The sequence below is a fragment of the Equus przewalskii genome, chromosome 12, assembly GCF_037783145.1.
Source record: "Equus przewalskii isolate Varuska chromosome 12, EquPr2, whole genome shotgun sequence".
Taxonomy (NCBI): domain Eukaryota; kingdom Metazoa; phylum Chordata; class Mammalia; order Perissodactyla; family Equidae; genus Equus; species Equus przewalskii.
In genome coordinates, this window is record NC_091842.1 from 32,323,939 (window position 1) to 32,346,374 (window position 22,436).

The 22,436-nt window shown below is 49.9% G+C and overlaps 1 protein-coding gene across 8 annotated transcripts in view; it reads right to left on the bottom strand.

Annotated features, from left to right (window-relative positions):
* SNX29 (sorting nexin 29) overlaps nt 1–22,436 on the bottom strand; it is a 590,085-nt gene that overhangs the window by 123,514 nt on the left and 444,135 nt on the right. For all 8 annotated transcript variants that reach the window (XM_070568519.1, XM_070568518.1, XM_070568526.1 and 5 more), the window contains one exon: nt 17,384–17,523. In XM_070568519.1, the coding sequence (XP_070424620.1) occupies nt 17,384–17,523 (140 nt within the window). The remainder of the gene's footprint in view (nt 1–17,383; nt 17,524–22,436) is intronic.

The following is a 22,436-nucleotide window of genomic DNA, read 5'->3' on the forward strand; positions in this document are numbered from 1 at the left end:
GATTTTATGTGGGATGCCTACCACAGCATGGTTTGACAAGTAGTGCACAGGTCTACACCCAGGATCCGAACTAGTGAACTCCGGGCTGCCAAAGCAGAACACACAAACGTAACTGCTGTGCCACCGGGCTGGCCCCAAATTTAGTTTTTTAAAAAGGAGTGATGGTATGGTGCTTACATGCATGGGCTTTAGAGTCAGAGAGACCTGGGATGAAGACCTGTCTGGGCCCAAAGTCCACGCTCCCAACATTTAGCTTCAAACAGCACGAGTTTAGGAGTTAGACCCAAGTTCAAACGCCAGCTCGGAAACTTACCAGCTGTGCGATCTCGGGCAAGTCCTCCCATCACTCTAGGCCTCATCTAGAAAGTGGGAATAACCACAGGCCCCACCTCTCAGAGCTGCAGTGAGAGCCTGCAAGAAAATACTTCACCCCAGGCCTGACCCAGCAGGAGCACCAGGCTATGCGGCTGAATCTGAAATGGTGGCTCAATTTAGGGACTGGTCTGGGAGGAGACAATACTGTACGATTTGAGCTACCTGGTGAGTAGGTCTATCTTTGCTATACTAATTTAACAAAAAAAAAGAAACGAAATAGAGAGAAGCAGTGTCCCAAACACAAGCCCTTTTGGATTTACAGACAAGCCAAGTTTCCTTAAATGGATCAAACGTCTTCTCTGGAGAGTTCCCCACTGTGGGGAATCAATGGAAAATAGCTTTTGGTTCATTACAATCAACATCCACTGAGCATCTACCACCTCCCAGCTCTGTGCTTCACGAGGCGGGTGAAGGGGAAGAGGCAGGCTTCCCGCCTCCGGGCATTACAGCGGAGTGGGCGAGAAACACACATCCACAGCTCGAGGCACTGCCGCCGCATGAGATGACGGGAATCAAGACCCACATCGCCACCTGATGGCAGCAGTAATGGGTGTCGGGCCGGCTAAAGGAAGACTGGGTGAAGCCAAGCAGACGTGGCCAAGGTCTGAACTCGGGAGAGAGGGGGCCGTGGAGAGCAGTCTGACAGTCCCTGATGGGGGAGGTGGTTAAAAACTGCATGACAGAGTGGTTACGACCTGTGGCCCTGGAGTCACACAGATCTGGGTCCGAGATCCTGGCCCCACTCACCAAGTATAGATCCCCAGACAAGTTCATTAGCCTCTCTGAGCCTCAGTTTCTTCATCTGTAACATGGCCTAAACATGGTAACTGGTAGAAAGTACTCAGTAAATGCTGACCATCATAATACTCTCCTGTTACTGAGCATTCACTCCCCACCATAATACATGTTACAGAGCATATCCCTGCTTTGCAGGCACAACTATTTGCTGAAGAAGGGTTCCGGACCTGGGTAAGAAGGAGGAAGCTCACTCTGCCCAATGCATCTATAAAACCTGGAGAGAAGGCACGAAGCAGCCATTTGAGGACTCTGGAAAGTAGTGACAACAGGTGGACTGGGAAAGATGACCAGAATTTGAGGTACCATCACACATGGGGTGAGCCTACCATTTTGTCCCTCCAGTTTCCTCCAGCCTGGACTCAAGGCAGCCTGACACCTGAAAGGGGGCAGGGTGTGGACAGAGGGCTCCAGGACAGGCCCCTAGTTCCAGCTTGAAGAGCAGGGAAGGGGGCTCCTAGTGCTCAGAAAGAGTTGAGGACACCCCGTGTTTCTTTTCTCTGTCCTCTCATGCCTCATCTGCAGCAGTCCTCAAGGGCCTAAAACTCTGAGGAGGGTGTGGTAAGATGAATCAAGGGTCCATATCCTAATCCCTGTTACTGACATGACAAAAGGGACCTTGCAGAGGTGATTAATTTAAGGATTTGAGATGAGGAGATTATCCTGGATTACCTGGGCAGGCCCATGGTGATGATCACAACGGTCCTTATGAGGGAGGCAGGAGGTCCCAGTCTCAGAGCAGCTGATAGAAGCAGGGGTTGGAGTAATGCAAGGAAGGGGCCATAAGGTGGACAGCTTCTAGAAGCTACCAAATGGATTCCACCCTGGAGCCTCCAGAAGGAACCAGCCCTGTGGACACCTTGACTTTAGTCCAGTGAGACTAATTTTGGACTTTTCACCTCCAGAACTGTAAGAGAATAAATTCATGTTGTCTTAAGTCACTAAGTTTGGGGTGAGTTTGCTGTAGCAGCCACACAGGGGAAACTAACATAGGGGAAATACTCCTGCTCCATCAGAAGAGCTGTGGTCCCAAGAGGGTGGGACGAACCCTCAGTGCTTCATTCTCTCTGTGCCCCTAAACTTGGCCCTAGACTCGGAGAGAGTCATAGGCAACATGCTAAGCTTGACCCAATCTTCACATCTTACACAAAAGTTAACTCGAAATGAGTCAAAGATCCAAACATAAAATTATAAAACTTTAAGAAGAAAACCTAGGAGAAAATCCTTATGACCTTGGTTTAGGCAAAGAGTTCTTAGACATGACACCAAAAACATGATCCATTATAGAAAAAAATTGAGAAACTGGATTTCATCAAAATTAAAAAGTTTTGCTATGAAAATGAGAAGACAAGCTACAGACTGGGAGAAAATATTTGCCAATTACCCATGTAACAAACGACTTGCATACAGAATATATAAAGAACCATTGAAACTCAAGAGTAAAACAACAAACAACTCAATTTTTAAAAATGGGCACAAGACTTGAACAGACACTTCCCCAAAGAGGATACATTGAAGAAAAACAAGCACATGAAAAGATGCTCAATATCATTAGCCATTAGGGGAATACAGATTAAGACCATGATGAGATCTACTACACAACCTTTTGAAGGGCTAAAAGAAAAAACTGTGACAATACCAAATGCTGGCGAGGGTGCAGAGCGTCTGAAACTCCTGTATGTTGATTATGGCTTCTTGGGTGTTTATCCTAGTTCACACAAAAAGCTGCACATGAATGCTTGTACGAGCTCTATCCAAAACTGTCGACAACTGGAAACAACACAAACATCTTCTGTGAACGGATAAACTGCGGAATAGCCATATAAGGGAGTACTACTCAGCAGTAAATGCATCTCAGAGGAACTGTGCTGAGTGAAGGAGCAGCCTGAAGACGTACTTACGTGGGATTCCATTTAGATGGCGTTCTCGAAAAGACAAAACTATAGTGACAGAGAACAGATCAATGATTGCCAGAGCTTAGGGCCACAGGGAGCGTGTGACCATAAAGGGACAGTACGAGTGAGCTTTTGGGGTGATGGAACTGTTCTATGCCCTGATTGTGATGGTTACTCAAATCTAAATGTGTGTTAAAATTCATGGAACTGGACACCAAGAAAATAAAAAGTCAATTTTTAAAAAAGAAGCTGCTTTTTTTTTTTTTTTTTTTTTTTTACACAGAGTTAAGGCAAGTAGGACTCTGGTCAATATATTAAAGGCACCAGGCCCTTTCCCGGCATACAGTGGAAGGACACTCCTCAGACCCCCACTGTTCATCTATGACAGTTTGGGCTCTCTGCCCTGGTCTTCCTTCCACCTTCTTACTAGTCAAAATATCATTTGACTTAGAATTTCACAGCTATACCCCTCCCCGACTCCCCTTCTCCTTCTACTTAAAATGAGTTATTAATCTGTGGAAATTGCAAAAATGGCCCCAATTATTCACCCCTCCCTGTCTTGTCTTGTGCCTATGACTTTGCAGTGCCCTCCCACTCTGGTCTCTGCCTTAGGGCTTACCTTGGCCAGTAGGATGTTAGCACATATGACATAATCAGAGCTTGGAAAGTGTTGCCATGATTGGCCTTTTCCTGTTCTCACCCTCTGCCCTACATACCCAGGCTAACCTGCTGGTCCCCGTTGCCCCATTATTCCCAGTCAAGGCCATCCTGGACCAGCAGACAGCCAGCTGATCCCCTACATGGAAACAAACGCAGCCGAGAGCAGCTGAGCCTCCTAGCCCATCACCGGATGCACGAGCAATATGTTATTATTATTGAATGCCACCAAGGTGTCATGATTGTTTATTACACAGCATTAATGAGGCAGTAGATAACCAATACATAACCCAATAAAGCAACCATTCTCAGTTATCACCCAGTCATATCATTTAAAAAGTGCAGGGAGAAATATAGAAAGCCATGAAATTCTTTGACCCACTGAGAATAAAGTTATCACCAAGATTGACTACACTTTGGTGGGACAAAATAATTCGGTCTGCAAAGAGCAGTCAACTTCTCGTGTGTTGCAGCCTCGCCAGGATTAGAGAACTTTTATTACTATTAGTTTTTTACTAACTCAAAATTGGATGGAGGTTATTGTGCCAAAAATAACCTAATCTGCTTTCCTTGCTCCAAACTGAATTTTCAGAGCCTCCAATGTTTAAAAATAAAAGACATGAAGTAGGGCAAGAAATTGTAATAATATCGAAGCTGCCGACTCAAAGCATTTTGAGACTAAAGTGAGAGTCTGAATAAAGAAGTGAAATGCGACAGCAGCTAAAATAACTCCCCTTGGAGAAGCTCCTATGAAGTGACGTTTCATTCAAGCCTCTCCACAAGCTTATAAGATCTGTGCCACTGGCTCCATTTTACAGACGGGGACACCGAGGAACAGAGAAGTCAAGTTCACAGGCCCTTAAGCAGTAGAGTTGACACTTGAACCCAGGTCTGTCTGACTCAGTCTTGGTCTTGCAGTCAGATCCCAAACTGCTGCTTGAACCCTGTAAGAAGTTAATAACACAGCCTTGGCTTATCTATTATAATGAAGTCTGACTATCATCACACCAACAGTTACTGGGGTGAAAACAAGATCTGCTCTTTCAGGGGAACCTGGCACTTTGCAGCCTGGTCTCTGGGCTCAGCAATCCAGGGCGTGGCCACGGGGCTGCCATCTTTATGCTAACAAGATTACAGAGCCTCAGCCTCCCAGATCAACTTGACCGATACTGGGAAGAAAGGGGGTGACCATGGCCAGGAGACTCATGGAGAAATCCCTGCTGTCTCCCCGACATCCTTGATGCATGTGCTTGCTGTGTGTTCCTCTGGCCCACGTGCCCTGAGTCCCCGGAACCCAGAAATGAGCTGTGTGTACTCCTCCTAACAATGGAAGCAATCACCGTCATTCCTGCAGCCTCAGCTAAACCAGGCAGTGCTGACTGTGTGCCTGCTGTTAAGTGCTTTGGCACGGTCTTGTTAGATCTCTGAATCAGCCTTCTGAGGTAGTGCCTGTTATGAGTCTCATTTTACAGCTGGGGAAACCAAGGCACAAAGTCCTGAAAGGGTCTAATCCAAGATCACCAAGCTAATAAATGGCATGGCCTCAAGTGAAACCCAGGCCTGCGTGACTGCAGCCCTTTCTCTTAATGACAATGCTGCTCTGCTTGTACCTTTAACGCAGAAGTCATAAAACAGGCTGCATCCCACACATGGACAGAATGGCTTGTTTCCTGTTGCATTAGTAATTTCTCAACCTGCCTTCCCAGAACAAGCTAGTGAGAAAAACATCCACAACTCTGTCACAGCAAGTTCTCATGTGTGAAAAAGAAACACAACAACAAGGAATTCTCTTCTTACTTAGCAGTCCCTGACCAGCTTCACCTTCTGAGTGATGGTTGCCAAGCCAGCGGACTGTGTGCTCAAAGGGGTATGTTCCCAGGGCCAAGGCAGGGCTTCAGTTCTCCCTTCTGGTCCAGTTAAAATGTCCCGGGCACATTATATCAATGAAGGATGAAAGGGGCCATGGCTCATGAGTAAACCATCAAGGAGCGAGTGGATGAGAAGTGAGTGATGAGCAGGTATCTGTGACCACTTTTCTCAACTGGGTCAAAGCCTCGTAGGTTCCTTAACACCCCCCTCAGGCCCATTTCCCAGGCCTTTCTGCAACAATTACTTCGGGAGTTAACCCAAAAGAGGGGTAGATGGGTAGGACCTTGGACAGTACCAACCAGCAGCCCCATAATAGATGTGTGCAAGGAGAGGCCACAGCAGGGACGGGTTTAAAACCAATGGCTGTAGCCCACCCCAGAAGCCCTCCAGAGGAGAGGCAGGGTGGCCAAAGACAAGTGTGACGAAGCCCAGGCTTCCTTTCCTCAGGGCATGGAGAGTCCAACTAAAATCCAGAGCATAGAAAGAGCCAATCATGAAGATACTCAGGAAGGCTCTATTACATGCTTCATTTTGGCAATACGGTGACAAAGATTAGAGGCTGCTGGACCACATAAACTCAGCTTACACTCCCCGGTCCACCACATCCCCACTGCGAAACTATGGCTATGTCAATTCACTGTCAGAGGCTCAGTCTCCTTATGAGAAAAAAGGGAACAATGACACCCATCTCTAAGGTAGATGTGAGGAATTAATGAAAGAAAGGCTCCTGGCCTAATACCTCCTTCTCTCTTTCTTGGTCATGGGACCACAGGGGTTTGCAGCTGGTTATACAAGAGTCAATGACAGACCAGCTTCTTGGGCTGGATCAGGGTTTCTCAATCTTAGCACCAGGAATACCTCAGGTCAGACAATTCTTTGTCGTGGGAGGTTGTGATATGCGTTGTGGATGTTTAGTAGCATGCCTGGCTTCCACCCACTAGATTCTAGTAGCACTTCTGTCTAGCAATTTTGACAACCAAGTGCCTCTGTTCACTGCCCCATCCCTGGGGTTGTGGAGGAAGGCAACATCGCCTCCAGTGGCGCACCATGGGGTCGGAGGCACAAGGAAACCCAGTGGGGTTTAGAGGGGCAGGGGCAGTGAGAGAAAGTAGAAACACCAAAAATTCATAATAGAAAGTCTCGCGGCAGCTGCTCTGCACCAAACCCCTTCAGGTGCACTGTTCCTGTGAACAGAATCTGTTTCTTGAACTTCGCAGGTGAGAAGACCAGACTTCCTCTTCAACCCTAATAGCCTGTGATCAATTCCCCAGAACAACACTGCTGCCCTACAAGAAGCCACGCTCCTTGGTGAGCTGATAGAAAACGACATGATCACAGGCTGTGGTCTTATTTACCATAAACAGGCACTAAGGCCACACAGACAGGAGGCAAAGGAACTGCCACAGAGACGTGGGAAACTCAGGCAGGCGCTCTGCCCAGAAGAGTCAAACCTTTGGCTGGTCACGTGGGGCCCTCTGGGAACACAGTGCCTTGCACAGAGGGAGAGGGCAGGGTCGACGGGCTGCGCTTGCGTGTGGAGCAGAAGCCTACCGCCTGGGGATGGTTCCCATGGACCCGTCCCCCGCCAGGCCCAAACTGTGAAGGGGACCTCAGTCAGAATGCAGGGGCTGCACTGTCTTGAGGGCCTGGTGTCAGAGCTGCCCCGGCCAAGAGCTTGTCCTCATCGTCCCCTGGGACTGAGCAGGTTGCTGCCTGCTTCCACCCTGCACTTCTGTACGTGTTAAACAGGTTCATCGAAGGCAGTCCTCCTTACTCCAGCAGGCTTTGGATATACAATGGGCCATGTGAGGCCCACAGATGTTTTGTTTGGCCCACAAACAAGCTAGCTGCCAACTAATTTAAAAATCAGATTTTCTATCTACATATGGGTTTGTGCCATCTCTTGGAAAAGTCAAAGATCTGGCAACCTGCCGTCCTATATAACAATAATCAACTGGGGAGAGTAGTGGCTGACCCTCTCAGACAGGGTCTATGAGCTCCACTCCACACCCCTCCCTATTGTACACCTTAACTGCTTTATTCACTTCAATGACCTGCCTGGACCCACAGGCCCCTGAGTTGCCATCATCCCCCAGTTGATAGGGGTAAACTTGGGGTGTTTGTTCAGCCTGGAGGCTGGGAAGGTGCCAAGCATCAATAAATAAGATGCTGAAGGATCACCGAAATGAGTCAGGAAGTGACCTCCTACCAGGGCATATCTGTCCCAAGTAGGGGTCAGTCCTGGGGGAGAGCTGCCTCTGCCCCCAATAATACACTTGATTGATAATGACGGGGATAAGACAGGGGAGCTAAGGAACCAGGACAAAGCTGCAGTGGGAAGGAAGGGTTCCGCTGGAATGTACACAAGTCTGTTCACGGTGCCCTTCGAGCTGGGCTGAGACATTAATGCTTTGCCCACATCATGTCCAAATACAGCACCCACACGTCAGGAGAGGGCTGAAGGGTCGGCAAGCCCAAATGGCCTCTGTCTGATCTCCATCCTTCCAAAATCCAAAAGGTCACCGTTCCTGAAAAGGGGTCCACAAGCAGTCACTGCACTGAATCTCCAGGCCGAAGCTTTGGTTGATGCAGAGTCCTCCGCCTCAGAATAAATTGCCCCATTGTGCAAAGCGATGGCAAACAGCCCTCCATGGCCTCAGATGGCTGCCCGCTCCAGAATCCAGTCCCTGCAGGGAGAGGCCTGCCTGTCGGAGGAGGCGCCGGTTTCCAAGCAGGGCTGTGGAGCTGAGCCCTCCCATGGGAGGCCTGACGGGCGGGCTGGCGCTCACGAAGGCGCCGCTTCCCCTTCGCCGCCCTCGATGACTTGTTGGCAGCACTCTCCCCGCAATGAGGGTGACAGGGATGCCACTACAGTTGTGCTGCGCCACCTGCTCCGCGGGTCCTCAGCCAACTTGGCAGCGAAGGAGGAGGACAGCTTGCTATTCTTGGGGCTCTGGGACTAGGTGTTAACTCCGCAGCTCCTTCACGCAGAGGAAGGCTTCTTTAGGAAACAGTCTCCTCTCGCAGCCCTGCCCAGCCTCCTCCCACGTTCCTGCCTCCCGCTCCCTCTGCCCTGCGGCCCCCTCGCCTGCCCAGTCCTCGGCGTCCATCCCTGCCCTCACCCATTCCTGCTCTCCCCCATTTCCCTGGGCACCTTCCTCACCTCCGTGATCACCATTCCCAAGTTTGTATCAGGAAACTGTATCCCTGCGAGTGTTCCCAAGTTCCTGAAAGAGGCGACTCTTTGGGATTTAAGAGCAAGAAGTCAGAATGCCTAGGAGTTCTCGGTCCCCCAACCCTAAATTATTCTTAAAATATTCCCAGTACTATTTATGCATTATTGTGGAAATCTAAAATGATTTGCTTAATAAGAAATATCTAGTTCGGTGGTATTTACAAAGAATTGTAGTAGCCTAGAGTAAATAATCGAACCCTGGGAAACACCAGTTTGGGTACTATTTGGATAATCAGACTTGTGAATCTCCTACCAAGATTGACAGCACCAAACAGAATCAAATGTGGACATCGTCAACATAAGGACTCGTGCTTCAAAACTTATTTCTTGGAATTCCACTCACATCAAGTATACCATGCAGGTAAACTTATTAGTATTTATTTGATTTGCAAGAGTGACTCATTGCTTGAAGCAGATAGAGGCAGGAACATGCACTTCTAACACGGCATTAGCTAAGAGCAGGGCTGACTCATTAGATGGTGGCCCTTGGTCTCCTGTGAGCTCCTGTCCCAGCTCCTGGAAACTCGACCTTCTCCAACTGCGGGTGTCGGCTCTTCCTGCTCTTCCTTTAGCCTCGCTGGCCTGGGTTCCTTCAAACCACGAATGCTGATTGTCGCACTTTAATTTTCACAGGAGAATTAGAATACTTTTTCCCAATTTCTTGACTGATTTTTCTTGAGAATTGGAAAAACGTATGTTTCCTGAGAAATGCGAGGCAGAAATTCCCACTGATGCCAAGCTCAGGCCTGTAAGGGTTTCCCTTCCCGGAGACCAAGATGGAGACTGTCAAGATCTCCCACCCCTGGCCCAGCCGTCCCTTCCGGGCATCCTGACCATGGGGCCAGCGCCCTGTCCTCCGGCCACAGTGGATGACTTGGGGCTGCCTGAACGCAGCTGTTCTGCACACCTAGAAAGAACAGCTCCCCCTTTTATGCCCACCAAAATTCTGCATATCAAATTGGCACAAGACAGTGGGGTTCGTGATATGGGTCAAAATTTTAAAATGCACATGTCCTCTGAGCCAGAATCACCTCTGAAAATCAATCCTCCAGACGTACCTGCCAAAAGGCGTATCTACTGAAATGTTCCTGGCAATGCTGTTTGCGGGAGAAAAATCTGGAAACCTCTTAAATGTTCAAATAGAACAATGGTGAAATAAATTATGAAACAGCCGGGGCAGTGGATACTACGTAGTTTTCAAAAGGAATGAGCCAGCTTTATTAAATTAAAGAGGCAAACCACACACTGTGTCGAGTCTGGCTCTCAAGAATTGACAATTTCTGCAACATTACATAAAAGAACCTGACAGTGATCACAGGGGCGGGGGGAGCTGCACAGAGGGGTGGGGGTGACATTTACTTCATTTTACATCTTTCTGTAGTGTTTCAGTTTTTAAGACCATAAGTTTATCACTTCCTCCAAAACGTCTGCTCCCCAGACTCTGCCTCCCCCGTGCTCCCTTTCTGCTGGTAAAAATAGTTACACGCACCCAGAGCTTACTACGTGCAAGGTGCTGTTCTAACAGCTTGACATACACGTGCTCGCGTAACCCCCACAGCCACCCCGAGGCGGATGCTATTAATATCCCCATTGCACAGATGAAGACATTGAGGCCCGGGAGAGCTTAAGTGACTTGCTTCAGGCCACACAGCTAGTCAGTGGCAGAGCTGGGATGCAAACCAGCGGTCTGACATATAACCAGGCATCCCGCAAATTCCTATTATATGAACGAGAGAAACGCTGCCCTGTAATTTCATGATCTACACATATGGCAGCTCCTGAGGGCTGGGTCCGTGTGTCATCATCTATGTAATACGCCTACCAACCTCCCTGCTCGCCCGGGGCCTGTAAAGAATAGGTGCTCAATAAATATCTATAGTGAGCAACTTTGGACGTCACTATCTCTGCCCAGTCTGGCAGGAGGCCGCACTGTCATCAATGTTCTCTCACACCCGACAGCCAGTCCTCAAATATATCTGGGGTCCAATCGCTCCTCACACTGCCTTGGCCAAGCCACCAACTCTTCCAGCCCGGACCCTATAAAAGCCTCTGGACCTGCCCCTCTCCAGTTCCATTCCCTACCCCACATCCAGAGTGAGGTTTTAAAAACACACCCCAGGTCATGCCACACCCTGCTCCAAACTCTTCAGCGGCTTCCCAACCCACTTAGACTAAATCCCAAAGTCACTGTTCCAGCCTCCAAGGCCCTAGACGATCTGACCCTGGTGACCTCCTCTCCAGTCTTATTTCCCCTGCTCTCTCTGTTCTGGCCATACTGGCCTTATCAGAGATACCAAGCTTGCTCCTGCCTCGGGGCCTTTGCACCTACTACTCTCCCTATCTGAACATCCATCCCCCCAATTCACAGGATCTTCCCTGAGACCATTGGAGTGGAAACACCACCCACGTGACCCTCTAGCCTCTAACTCTGCATGAATTTTCTTCAAAGACCTTTTTCTTTGGCGGGATATGTTTCTTTGTCCATTTTCTATCTCCCCTACTCTGTAGAAGTGGAGGCTATCTTTTTTCTGTTTGGGTCTCTGTTATATCCCCAGTGCTTGCTGAGTACTTACTTAGTAGGTGCTCAATAAACAGTGACCAGATGAAAACGCTATTGCTGAATACAGGCCCCTTGCAGGGGGACCTTCCATGTGTCTACTCAGCAGAGTTTTTATCCCGGAGGTGCACCAGATTCCCCCACTTTTTCTGGAATTCGTAAAAGCCACACCATCCTCTTCTTCCTCTCTCAGTGGAACTGACCTCTCCGCCTTTACCACCAAACAGAAGTGGCGGAAACAGGACATAGTTACCGTGATGGGTGGGATGCCTAGGAGGCAGGAGGACATCTGAATACTAGAGAAGAGGAGCTGTGGTCCTCATCATCTTCAGGAGTGATTCATTATGACCCCTTGGGCGGGAGCCCTGCGGGAGTGGAGGGCCAGCACCCTGGGGACCGCACTTTTGCTGCATCCCTAACAGCAGCCCCAGAAATAGCCAGGCTGGTAGATGGAGGGGATTAAGTGGCATTTTACATGTCATCTCTCCAGGTGACAGGGCAGCGGGTCCCGGGGGAGGGGCCTCTGGGTCATCAGCTACGGAGGAATGGGGCATTTTCCTGCGGGAGAGGCCTGGTCCCTGGAGGGGAACACTGCCATCTGGGCCACAGTGACCTCTCGGGCTCTCTGAAAAGCCAGAGCTCCGCAGGGGCACCTGGTTTCCCCAGGGCAGGCCCTGAGTCACTTTATCTGGACCAGGAGATCCCTGTGGGGGCGGGAGGGAAGAGAAGGCTGACTTTGGGGATGAACAGTCCCGTTTCCTGAGCACCTACCAGGTCCGGAAGGCTCCGAGTCCTGTATCTCAGTGTAGCACGGGGGGTTCTTGCCCCGGCCTGCAGCCTTCTCTCAGAATGACCTTACACAAGTCACTTCAATGTCCTGCGACTCCAATCTTTCACCTGTAGAGCAGGACAGACGGACGGATGGATGGATGGAGGAATGGATGAATAGAAGAGAAATGTCCATGGAGTTTCTGTACGGATTTTCTCCTCCTTGTCTTTCTCACAGGCTCGGTATTAACAGTGGCAAACACAGAGAAGACGCTGTGTTGAGCTCTTGACGACCTCATACCCCCACAGACCAGAGATGCTGACACTTCTTTTCCCATTTTACACAGAAGGAGACTAAGACTCAGAGAGGCTGAATTCTTGCCCAAGATCCTGCCCCTCCTCGGGGGAGAGGGAGAAGAGAGTATCACCAACGCCCAAATCCCCATGCTCTCCATTTGGGTACCAGGGGTCTCAAACTCATCTGCCTTGGAGGGCCAGGCAGCTGATGGAAATCAGTGAAGCAGGCCAAGGGGGAATGCAAGGCGGAGTAGTCAGAAAGGTGAAGCCTGGGGCATCCTCATCTTATCAGAAGTCATTCACATTTATACTTTATCTCAAAACACTGCCCACACCTAACCAGTCTGCCAGTCCGGCCGCACTTGAGATGTCTTGCATAGGACCTGCGTTCCTTTCTGGCAACTGGGTGATGCTGAGGACTGTGGAGCCTGGAAGGTTCGGGCCGGTCCACGAAAGCAACGTGAGTTAACAGATCCTTGGAAGGAGCTGTGTAATTCCTCTTGGCAGTGACTCGCACGGCAAAAGGCGTCAGCTTAGGTTAGACGAGGCCTGGTGGAGCACAGGCTGGGGCATCTCGACCCCAGCGAAACCCCTACTCGCTGGGAGAACACGGCAGCTCTTATTTCAGCAAAAAATATATTTAGCAACTTTAAGAGTAAATGCAGCAGCAGATGGGGGTGGGGAGTGGGGAAATCGGCAACCGCATTTTCTGCTGAAAATCCAGTTGGGAATTTGTACTGTGACTTACATTACTCTAGCTGCCACCCCCGGAACTTTTTCTCTCCCCTCAAGGAGCCACGGAATATGATGCATTTCCCTAGGATCAATTACTCTGCAGAACAGCATTTTAATAACACGCTAAACAACTGCACAGCAAAGCATTTAAGCCTTCAGCGCTTTGCGGTCCAGTTCCGCAGAATGAATTCTTGGATCCAAGCCTCCCTTCATTAACGGCTTTCAGAAGACTACCTGACGTTTCTGTCGGATTCTGCCAACATCTGCCACGTGTCACGTCTCCGTGTCCACCTTTCCCCGAAACACCAAGAGGATGCAAACAACATGGGCTCCCAAAGGAAGCGGGTAGTGGGGGCTGTGGTTCATCTGCTCACCATTTCATGGGGCAGACCGGTCCTCACCTGGGCCGGATCGACACACAGAGCTCAAAATGGAAAAGAAATAGCCTACTTCCTATCGTCCTACTTTCTAATTCAGACTGCTGCTGGCATTAGCAAGGAAGGCAATGAGATGCAGAGAGATTTAGGGAAAAAATTCAACCTGCTGATTCTTCAACTCTCAGATTTGTGCAGATGGCAGAATACTTGGAAGTCATGATGCCCCTTGCAGAACACAGTGAAATACTGACACATTAAACAGAAAAAGCAGGTCCCATCGAATGCTGGACTCCAGGTTGCACAAGCCTGAAAGTTTTAAGGAATATTTATGCATAAAAACATGAGCTAGTTGTACCCTCTAGCTAACTCCCCTGCCTCCTTTCCCTCTCCCGCCCCACATCGGAATGGGACCTTTACTGAAGTCCAGCAGAGGTCTAGCTAGCAGAACATATGAGGGAGCACGGAGCGTGAGCCAAATGCGCCACAGGTAACCGGAGTGTCTGCTCAGCGCATCCGAAGCCTGTGTGGAGAGGCTGCGAGCAGTGGGCAAGAGCCAGGAATGAAAACTCAACTGTCTACCGGGGCCAGGCAGGCAATGCAGGTGGGTATATGAGAAAAACAGCCAAATGCAAACAGCGAATGGCTGGGAAGGTGCAGCTCGGGGTCCAGGAGACAACGGGAGTGGCGCTCAGTGGGGGCAGCGCAGCACTGTTCGTCTGTAGCCAGATGTGGTTGAGGGGAATGGGGGTGGGTATTCGTCTGCCCCAGCTGCGATAACAAAAGACCACAGACCGGGTGACTCAAGCAACAGACATTTATTTCTCACAGTTCTGGAGGCTGGAAGCCCAAGATCAAGGTGCTGGCAGATGCAGTTCCAGGCGAAAACTCTGTCCCTGGCTTGTGGATGGATGGCTGCCTCCTCGCTGTGCCCTCACATGGCAGAGCGTGAGCTCTGGTCTCTCTTCCTCTTCTTAGACGGGCACCAATCCCATCATGGGGGCCGCCCCCCATGACCACAGCTAAATCCAATCATCCCCCAAAGGCCCACCTCCAAACACCATCTCTCTGGGGGTTAGGGCTGCAACATATGAATTTTGAGGGGCACAAACATTCAGTCCATAATCGGGTGTGACCCATCTGATTTTTCAAGAGAAGCTTGATATCTGATTGTTTTTTTCAATCTGATCCCTTCTAATTTTTTGATGGTGGCAACATTTTAATCAAGAAAAACAAATAACAAAACCCCCCTGGACTTGTCAAATAAAACAGGTCAGAGGGTCAGGCTTAATCCACAGGCTGGGGGTTTGTCACACATGCTCCAAAGCATGGGCTATGGCACCAAACAGCCCAGGCTCTGGGGCACCAGGGGACCTCTCCGGGACCTGGAACTTCACGAAATCACCCTCTTGTTGGAAATTTCCACCTCGTGGGCTCCCAGGAAGCCTGGATGAGCTGAAGCAGGTGAAACACTAGCCCATGGCCTATAGCAAGTGCTCCACAAACAAGCAGGGGGACGGGGTGAAGCTGGCCTTTGGACACGAGTCCATTTGCGTTCAGTGGCAGAAAGGGATCTGTAGGGTCCTGAATCAGCATTGGAAAGAACCAAGGAGATCTGTCAAGGTTTATAAGAATGACTATGCTTTTCAGGGTTTATTTTCTTAGTCGAGAGAGACTTTTTTAAAGCTAGCATCTCTTAGGATGAGCTTCTGAGCTGGGATGCAGGCCCGCTGTTTTCTGTGGGCACAGAGACAGAAAGTCATCATGTGGAGGTCACCAGCATGGACCAACTCGGCGGCAGCTCACCTTCCACGAGCCCCAGGTGAAACAACCCACAAGTTCCAACCTGTAATCCCATCTCGCTCAAAAAAGACAACGGAGGAGAGGGCAGCGGAACTGCAACTGTGAGAAAAACCGAAGGAAAAGAGCTGTCTCCCTTCAGCTGGGGTCCAGGCTGACGTTTAGTCAGAAGACGGGTGTCAATATTGTGTCATTTGCAAAACCTCCTAGTGAAAGTCTTTGTACTTTTCAAAGCCCATGAAATTGAACCTTATGTTCTCCATGCTAATTAGGCACAAAGGTTTCTCTCTCAGCTCCAATGAACAGCAACCAGCGTGGCAGAGATGTCACAACACGCTGAGACGCTCGTGTTCACAGGCAATTTTCACAATTCCCATGTTTGGTAAACTCTTGACCAGAGACGCCTGGATGCCCGTGCCAGGCGGAAGGCACCCCAGCTCGTCTGTGTGGGGCAGTGTTTTCTCTTCTTAGACTTGCGGCCAGCAGCCTTTCTCAGCGTCGGGGTCTTAGGACCAACCCTCTAACTCCATTTTCATCAGAGAGTTTAGCCAAAATACACACGACTCGGTAGGAGGTTAATTTCTAACATGCATCACAGGGCAGGGGGCTGCCTTTACAAGAAGAACAGGAAGACTTCTCAGGAGCTATTTGTGGCACTTTCAAAACAGCATGATCAAGGCCCTGGTATCACAAATAGCTGAATAAAAGAAAAACAGTTTTCCATACTACGTATTCTATTTGGAAAAAAAAAAAGGCGTCTTTTGAACACAGGCAGCAAGGTACAATTATATCCTCTCATGAAAGCCCTGAAACAATTAGAAAAACATAAGCAAGCAGCCTGGCTACAATTTCAAAGGCCCTAAGCAGGTAAGTGGGGCAGCCTGTCGATGTCTGTCCGGTTGGAAGTTCATTCAACTTGGAGATGCCAGGAAGTGTGACGCCAAAGGTGTCCCCACGGACAGAAGCAGGAATGAGCCCCGTTCTGAGTCACAGCATCACTGCGCCAATGAAACGGATCTCCAAACCCTAGTGGACCATTTTAGGGAGCTACAGTGAAAGGACACTCATTTTCTCCCTGCAAATCAATGTTTCTCAAACGACGAGTCCCAACCCCATTTCCAGGGATCCACAGGGTTGCTGTGTGGATTTTTACATCTTGTGTTTCCATTATGGTGATGATATTTTAGAAATAGCAGAGTTATGTTCTATAGCATCTCAAGACTGTAAAACCAAGTCCTGCTTCATCATTTCGGTTCCCTAATTCCAAGGATGTAAATGTCTCAGGCTGATAAGAGACTCAGAAGAAGAGAGTGGACTAATCAGAGATTGATGGTGCCTGCCCTAGGGCGCCACGCAATGAGCCCTGAGAAAGGTGGGCGGATGGGCTCAGCAGGCAGACATGCTGGCGAGGCATGTGGCACACGCAAGAGAACCTGCCGCCCACCAATGTGAGCAAAGATCTGGTTTCAGAAAAATGACAGCGTCCACTGCATTGACAGTTTTGAATTGTAATGATTTTGTAAGTGCTTAACATGTAAATGTCTTTAATTTTTTTTACTTTTATAAGAGATATAAGAAGAAATTATACTTAGTTTTAAACTTGTTCATATTTCAGTAATATTAATATGAAAATAATTTAAGTCGGTATCAATGGAAGCCTGTGAGAATTTTTACCTGGGTACATTATCCAAGCTGAAGACACAGAGACCATTTTAGTTCTGGAACACTAATGTGTAGATGTATAGAAAATGCGTCTTTCCTCTGATCAAAATGCACGGAAGTGTGAAACCACGCCGCCCGGAATTTACTGCAAACCAGATCTACAATGCCTGTTTGCAGACCTGCTCTTTCATAAGCCCCGTAGGAACTCCACAACGCTGTGGCCCGAGCCTCCATGTCGGCGCCTCCTACGGCTCCTGAGCCCATGTGGTCCCAGGGTGTCGAGGACAGACGTGTCGTTGCATAATCTCGGAAGAGAGACAGGAGGGCGTGCTGGGCGGGGCACGCGCACGAGCGCGGTACTCACATGAAGAAGGGCACAAGCTGAACCAGCGTCTCTTTCTTGGGGCTGGCGGCAAACTCGGGGACCATCTGGATGACCTTGTTCATGACACTGCGTAGGTAGTTCTGGAGCAGCTTCCTCCGTTCCTCCACGAACTTGGCGTCCTGAGAAAACGGACAGAAAGGTGGGCTCAGGCGTGCTTTCCTCACCCATCCAGAAATGACCCCGGAGAACATATCAGCCATCACCACCCCGACAGCTTACGTTTACTGAGGGAGTGCCACGGGCTTGACACAGGGACGATGCTCACGATATTATCATTATTCAGTGGGGAAAGCAGGTCCATCAAACTACCTACATTGCCTTCCTATGAATGAATGAAGGCTTCGCAACCAGGGCTGCTATTTACTGAGCCCCTGCGATGTGCCACGTGCGGTCCACAGATAGAACAAGGAACACAAATGGTGGAGGTCACGGTCCAGTAGGGGAGACACAAATGGATCCAGTGACCCACAGGTCACCATAGAATTATTAACACACTAAATGCCACTCTTCAGAGAGCGGGCTTAATTTTGCCTTCACAGGAATTTTCTGAAATACAGATAAGTTGCCACTATTTAAGAAAGATTTTATTAACAGACAAAGCCCACCTTCTCTTGACAAACTCAGAGACATGGCAACACAGCCCTGCCCATAGGGCCACGCCAGGCACAGGGGCCCAGGTCTGCACAGTCTCCACCCCCCGTGCTTGGGGGCTCTGTGCTCCGGACCCTCCCCACTCCCACTCCCACCTGCCGGACCCCCGTGTTTGCTTGGGCCTGGGAGGCAGGGCTGGGTTCCCAGCTGTGCATCTTGTGCAGTCACACAGGGTCAGAACTTGGACCTGTGTGATGGTCTGCTGTCCCTATCTTGCAAGGCTTAATACTTCTGGAACAAGGGGCCCCACATGTTCAAGTGGTCCTGGGCCCCACAGATTCTGTAGCCTGTCCTGCTCATACACGTCTGCACTGGGGGCCTTGGCTTATAACAAAGAAGCCCTGGCCAGTGTAGGGGCCGGAAAGGCTTTCCTTGAGGAAGTGATGCTCCTTCTAGACTGAAGGCCAAGTCGGGTAAATAAGGGAACAGCAGAGAGAGGGTGGCAGGAGGAACAAGCCATTCATCCTCACAAGAACAGAAATTTCTCTGATGACTCTCACATGACAAAGGAGGAAATTGTGGCTTAGAGGGGGCTGGGCAGCTTGCCCACAAGGTCCCACAGATGGAACGGGACACTCACCTACATGCTGTCCCCCCGCCTGGTGCCAGCACATAGTCGGCCCCAGACATGGGCTCAGTAACAGTCAGAATGAGGCCACGTGCTCAGAGGCACCTGAGATCATGCCCAGTATGTTCCCTGGTCTCAGAGGACAAGTCTCCACAAGGTCCTGCTAAGGACCTGAGCATGGCAGGGAGGTTCTTTTATTTTCGAGGAAGATTAGCCCTGAGCTAACATCTGCCACCAATCCTCATTTTTGCTGAGGAAGACTGGCCCTGAGCTAACATCCGTGCCTATCTTCCTCTACTTTATATGTGGGATGCCTGCCACAGCACGGCTTAACAAGCGGTGCGTAGGTCCATGCCTGGGATCCAAACCAGGGAATCCTGGGCCACCAAAGCAGAGCATGCGAACTTAACAACTGCATCACTGGGCCGGCCCCTAGGGATTCTTTCTTAAATGTTGCCAGACTTAAAAAATAATAATGCAGGAGGCCTAATGAAATTTGAATTTCAGATAAACAATGAATAATTTTTCAGTAGTCCCAGCTCAATATTCAATAATTCATAATTTTTCAGAATTCAAGTATGTCCCATAGAATAAAACCTTTCCATGTAATATTTGGGACACACTTATACTAAGAAATTATTGTTAATCTGAAATTCAAATTTCACCGGGCAGCCTGCACTTTCTCAGGCAACCCTCCTGCGAGCACAAGGTGGGAGGAACACGGAGCGTGTGCTGCCAGCAGAGGTGCCCGGGACCACTTCAAGGTCACAGCAAGGTCTTCTCGCCCAAAGCCACCCCCTGATGAGCCGCCCCAGCGGGGACCTTCCTCCAGAGGGGTGGAGCACTCACACACTGCCACTGGCCACTCCAACTGCATGGCCAGTGCAGTCCCAGGCCGGTGGCTAAAAGCTCCTGCAGCCCGGCGGGAGGCGCACTGTGTGAAGAGTGGAGGCATCGGCCAGCAGAGCCATCGGGCTCCACTCAACGTCTGAACACCAGGTTCTCCTCTGAGGTCTCCAAGTTTCAGCCCGCCATCAAGCAGCCAGACACCCTCCCCTGGGTTGACACGCTGTCTGAAGTTAATCTGGCCTCGGTGGCCATTTGCAGGAGGAGCCCTCAAGGGCCGCCTGAGAGGCTCTGTGCAGGGCGACAAGGAAGGAGCTCATTGGCCCTGGAAGAACTCGGGGAGACGCCTTCTTTCTTGGAGGGGGGATGCTCAAAACGCTCTAGAGCAACAAGGAGAGACTGGAGATGGTCTCCATGCAGCTTGTGAGGTGGGGCTGGGCTACAGGGTCCTAGCAAGGTGAGGATGCCCAAAATGAAGGTCACAGGATCCCGCCCAGGAGTCAAATCCACCCATTTTCACTTGACTAGTGGCTCCTCTCACCCAGGTCCCAGGGCAACAGTGACTGGCAGAAAGGTTATCACCCTGGAGGAATCCCAAAGCTTTCCCACATACTCATTTCTCGAGATTGCCAGTCCCTGAATATCCTGGGCAGCTCCTGAGAAAATCCAGCACGGCAGCCATCTGAACTTGACATGGAGCAATTTTTCCTGAGCTACTCAGAACAAGCAAGGCTGCACTGGTGGAGACTTTATCCATGCTCTGTGCCCAGAGCTTTCCTTGCGCCACGTCCTTACAACACATCTGAGGACGCGAGCTGAAGCTCAGGAAGAGGAAGGAACTTGCCGGAGGGCGCAGAACCCCGAGGCAGCTGAGCAGGGCCCCAGGTCTTCGGCTGGCTGCAATTAGAGCCACTCTCCATACAGAGGCATTCTTCAATTTACAGAAGAAAAAGCCAGGGGTCCTCTAGACTGCAGGCTTCCCCAAACCAGATTCAGCAGCCAGAATTTCCACTCGCAGGACCGGAAGCCATTTACTGTGTAAAGAGGGGGCAGCCTGTCACCTTGTGCCTGACTGCTGACCTCTGCCCAGGACGCTGCTTCCCTCGGGTCTCAATCTGGTCCTAGAGGTGTCGACACCTCAAGTGGCCGCACGTGACCTGGCAGAATGCAGTGCAGCAGTAAAGATCTCAGAACAATTCATGGAGGGCTCTGGTCTTTCTGGTGACTGCCATTTCATTTTTGTCTTTTTATTATGAAAATTTCAAAATACGGCAAAAAGGAGAGCAAATGATATAATGAATCCCCATAACCCTTTTTATCTAATAAAAGTCTTAACCCTTTCATATTTGCTGCATCATTTTTAAAGTAGGCTTTTTTTTTTTGGTGAGGAAGATTGGCCCTGAGCTAACATCTGTTGCCAATCCTCCACTTTTTTTTCTTCCCCAAAGCCCCAGTACATAGTTGTATAGCCTAGTTGCAAGTCATTCTAGTTCTTCTATGTGGGATGCCACCACAGCATGGCTTCATGAGTGGTGTGTAGGTCCGCACCCAGGATCCGAACTGGCGAACCCAGGGCCACGGAAGTGGAGCACACAAACTTAACCACTTGGCCACAGGGCCGGCCCTGTGCTGCATCATTTTTGTTGTTTGCTAAGGTGTTTTAAACTGGATTACAGTCATCGCATTTCACCCCTACATACTTCAGTGTGTATTTCTAAAATACTAAGAACATTTTTCCTATTTAACCACAATACCATTATCACCTCCACTGAAATGAATGACAATTTGTTGGTGTTATCTCACACCTAGTCTGTATTCAAACCTTTGAGTTTTCAAATGTGCCTACTGCTTCTGGAATTTTTAAAAAGGGGTTGTAGTCCATCCCAGAAGGAAAGTGCAATTCTTCAGCTGGCTGAATGCAACCCCGTCCAGAGCGGATGCCCCTCGGGGATCAGTCTGATTCTGACCTTGTGGTGAGGATGGCGTTGCCTTTTCACCACAAGCCACTAACGGCTTGTATGGCCTAAAAATATTAAAATCAAGATATTTTTGCATAAAATCTAGATTCCTGGCCACCTTGAAAAATGGCCCTCATCAGCTGAAGCAGTGCCACCATCCCACCCCGCCTGCTCCCCTCGGTCCCATCCCCTGCCTGGCCTCTGCGGGACCCCTAATTTATACCACTTGTCCAGACAGTAGGATTGGCTGAGGCCCTACAAACCATCCAAGAGGCTGCCCTGGGAGATGATCACATTACGAGGCGACATTCCTCAGGCAGGCAGAGCGACCTGCACTGCCATTTAGCAGCCCTACGGTCACGTGACTGAACTGCTCGGAGCCTCGGGTTTCTCATGGGGATAGGGATGTTGCCTACCTCCTTCGTGTAACCTAGGCTAAGCACCCGGGAGCCAACATCGCCTGCCAGGCTCTGTGACAGAGGCTGATGGCTCATGCATGTTTAGCCAGGATGCTTCTCCTCAAGGAGTTCCTATGTGCTCAGGGTGAGGACAGGCAGGTGCACGGTGAAGGCCCAGGAGGGGGGCAAGTGCTGTGACGGTGCGATCACAGGTGCTCAGGGACGCCAGCAGGAAGTCTGCATGAGGAAGGCGGAGAGGGTTTCACTCCGAGGAAGCCACCGCTGAAGAGGCTGCTTCAGCATCTCCTGGAGGAAAGGCGTCTGTGCAGTGGTCTAGGTAGGTGTCCCCAGTGCGGGAAGGGCATGCCAGGTGGAGGGAATGGCAAATGCAAAGGCCATCAGCAGAAGGCAGGCCCGCATGGCTGGGCTCGGTGGTTCAAGAGAGACCAGACAGCAGCCGCCACAGGAGTCTCATCATCTACAGCCTTGTAGACTGCAGAAAGAAGGCGACGCGAGGTGGAACACAGGAGGTGCGGGATCTCATAAGCATTTAGAAAGACTGCCACGGGGGAAGTAGGCTGTAGGCAGCCTTAGGCAGAGAGAGCTTTCAA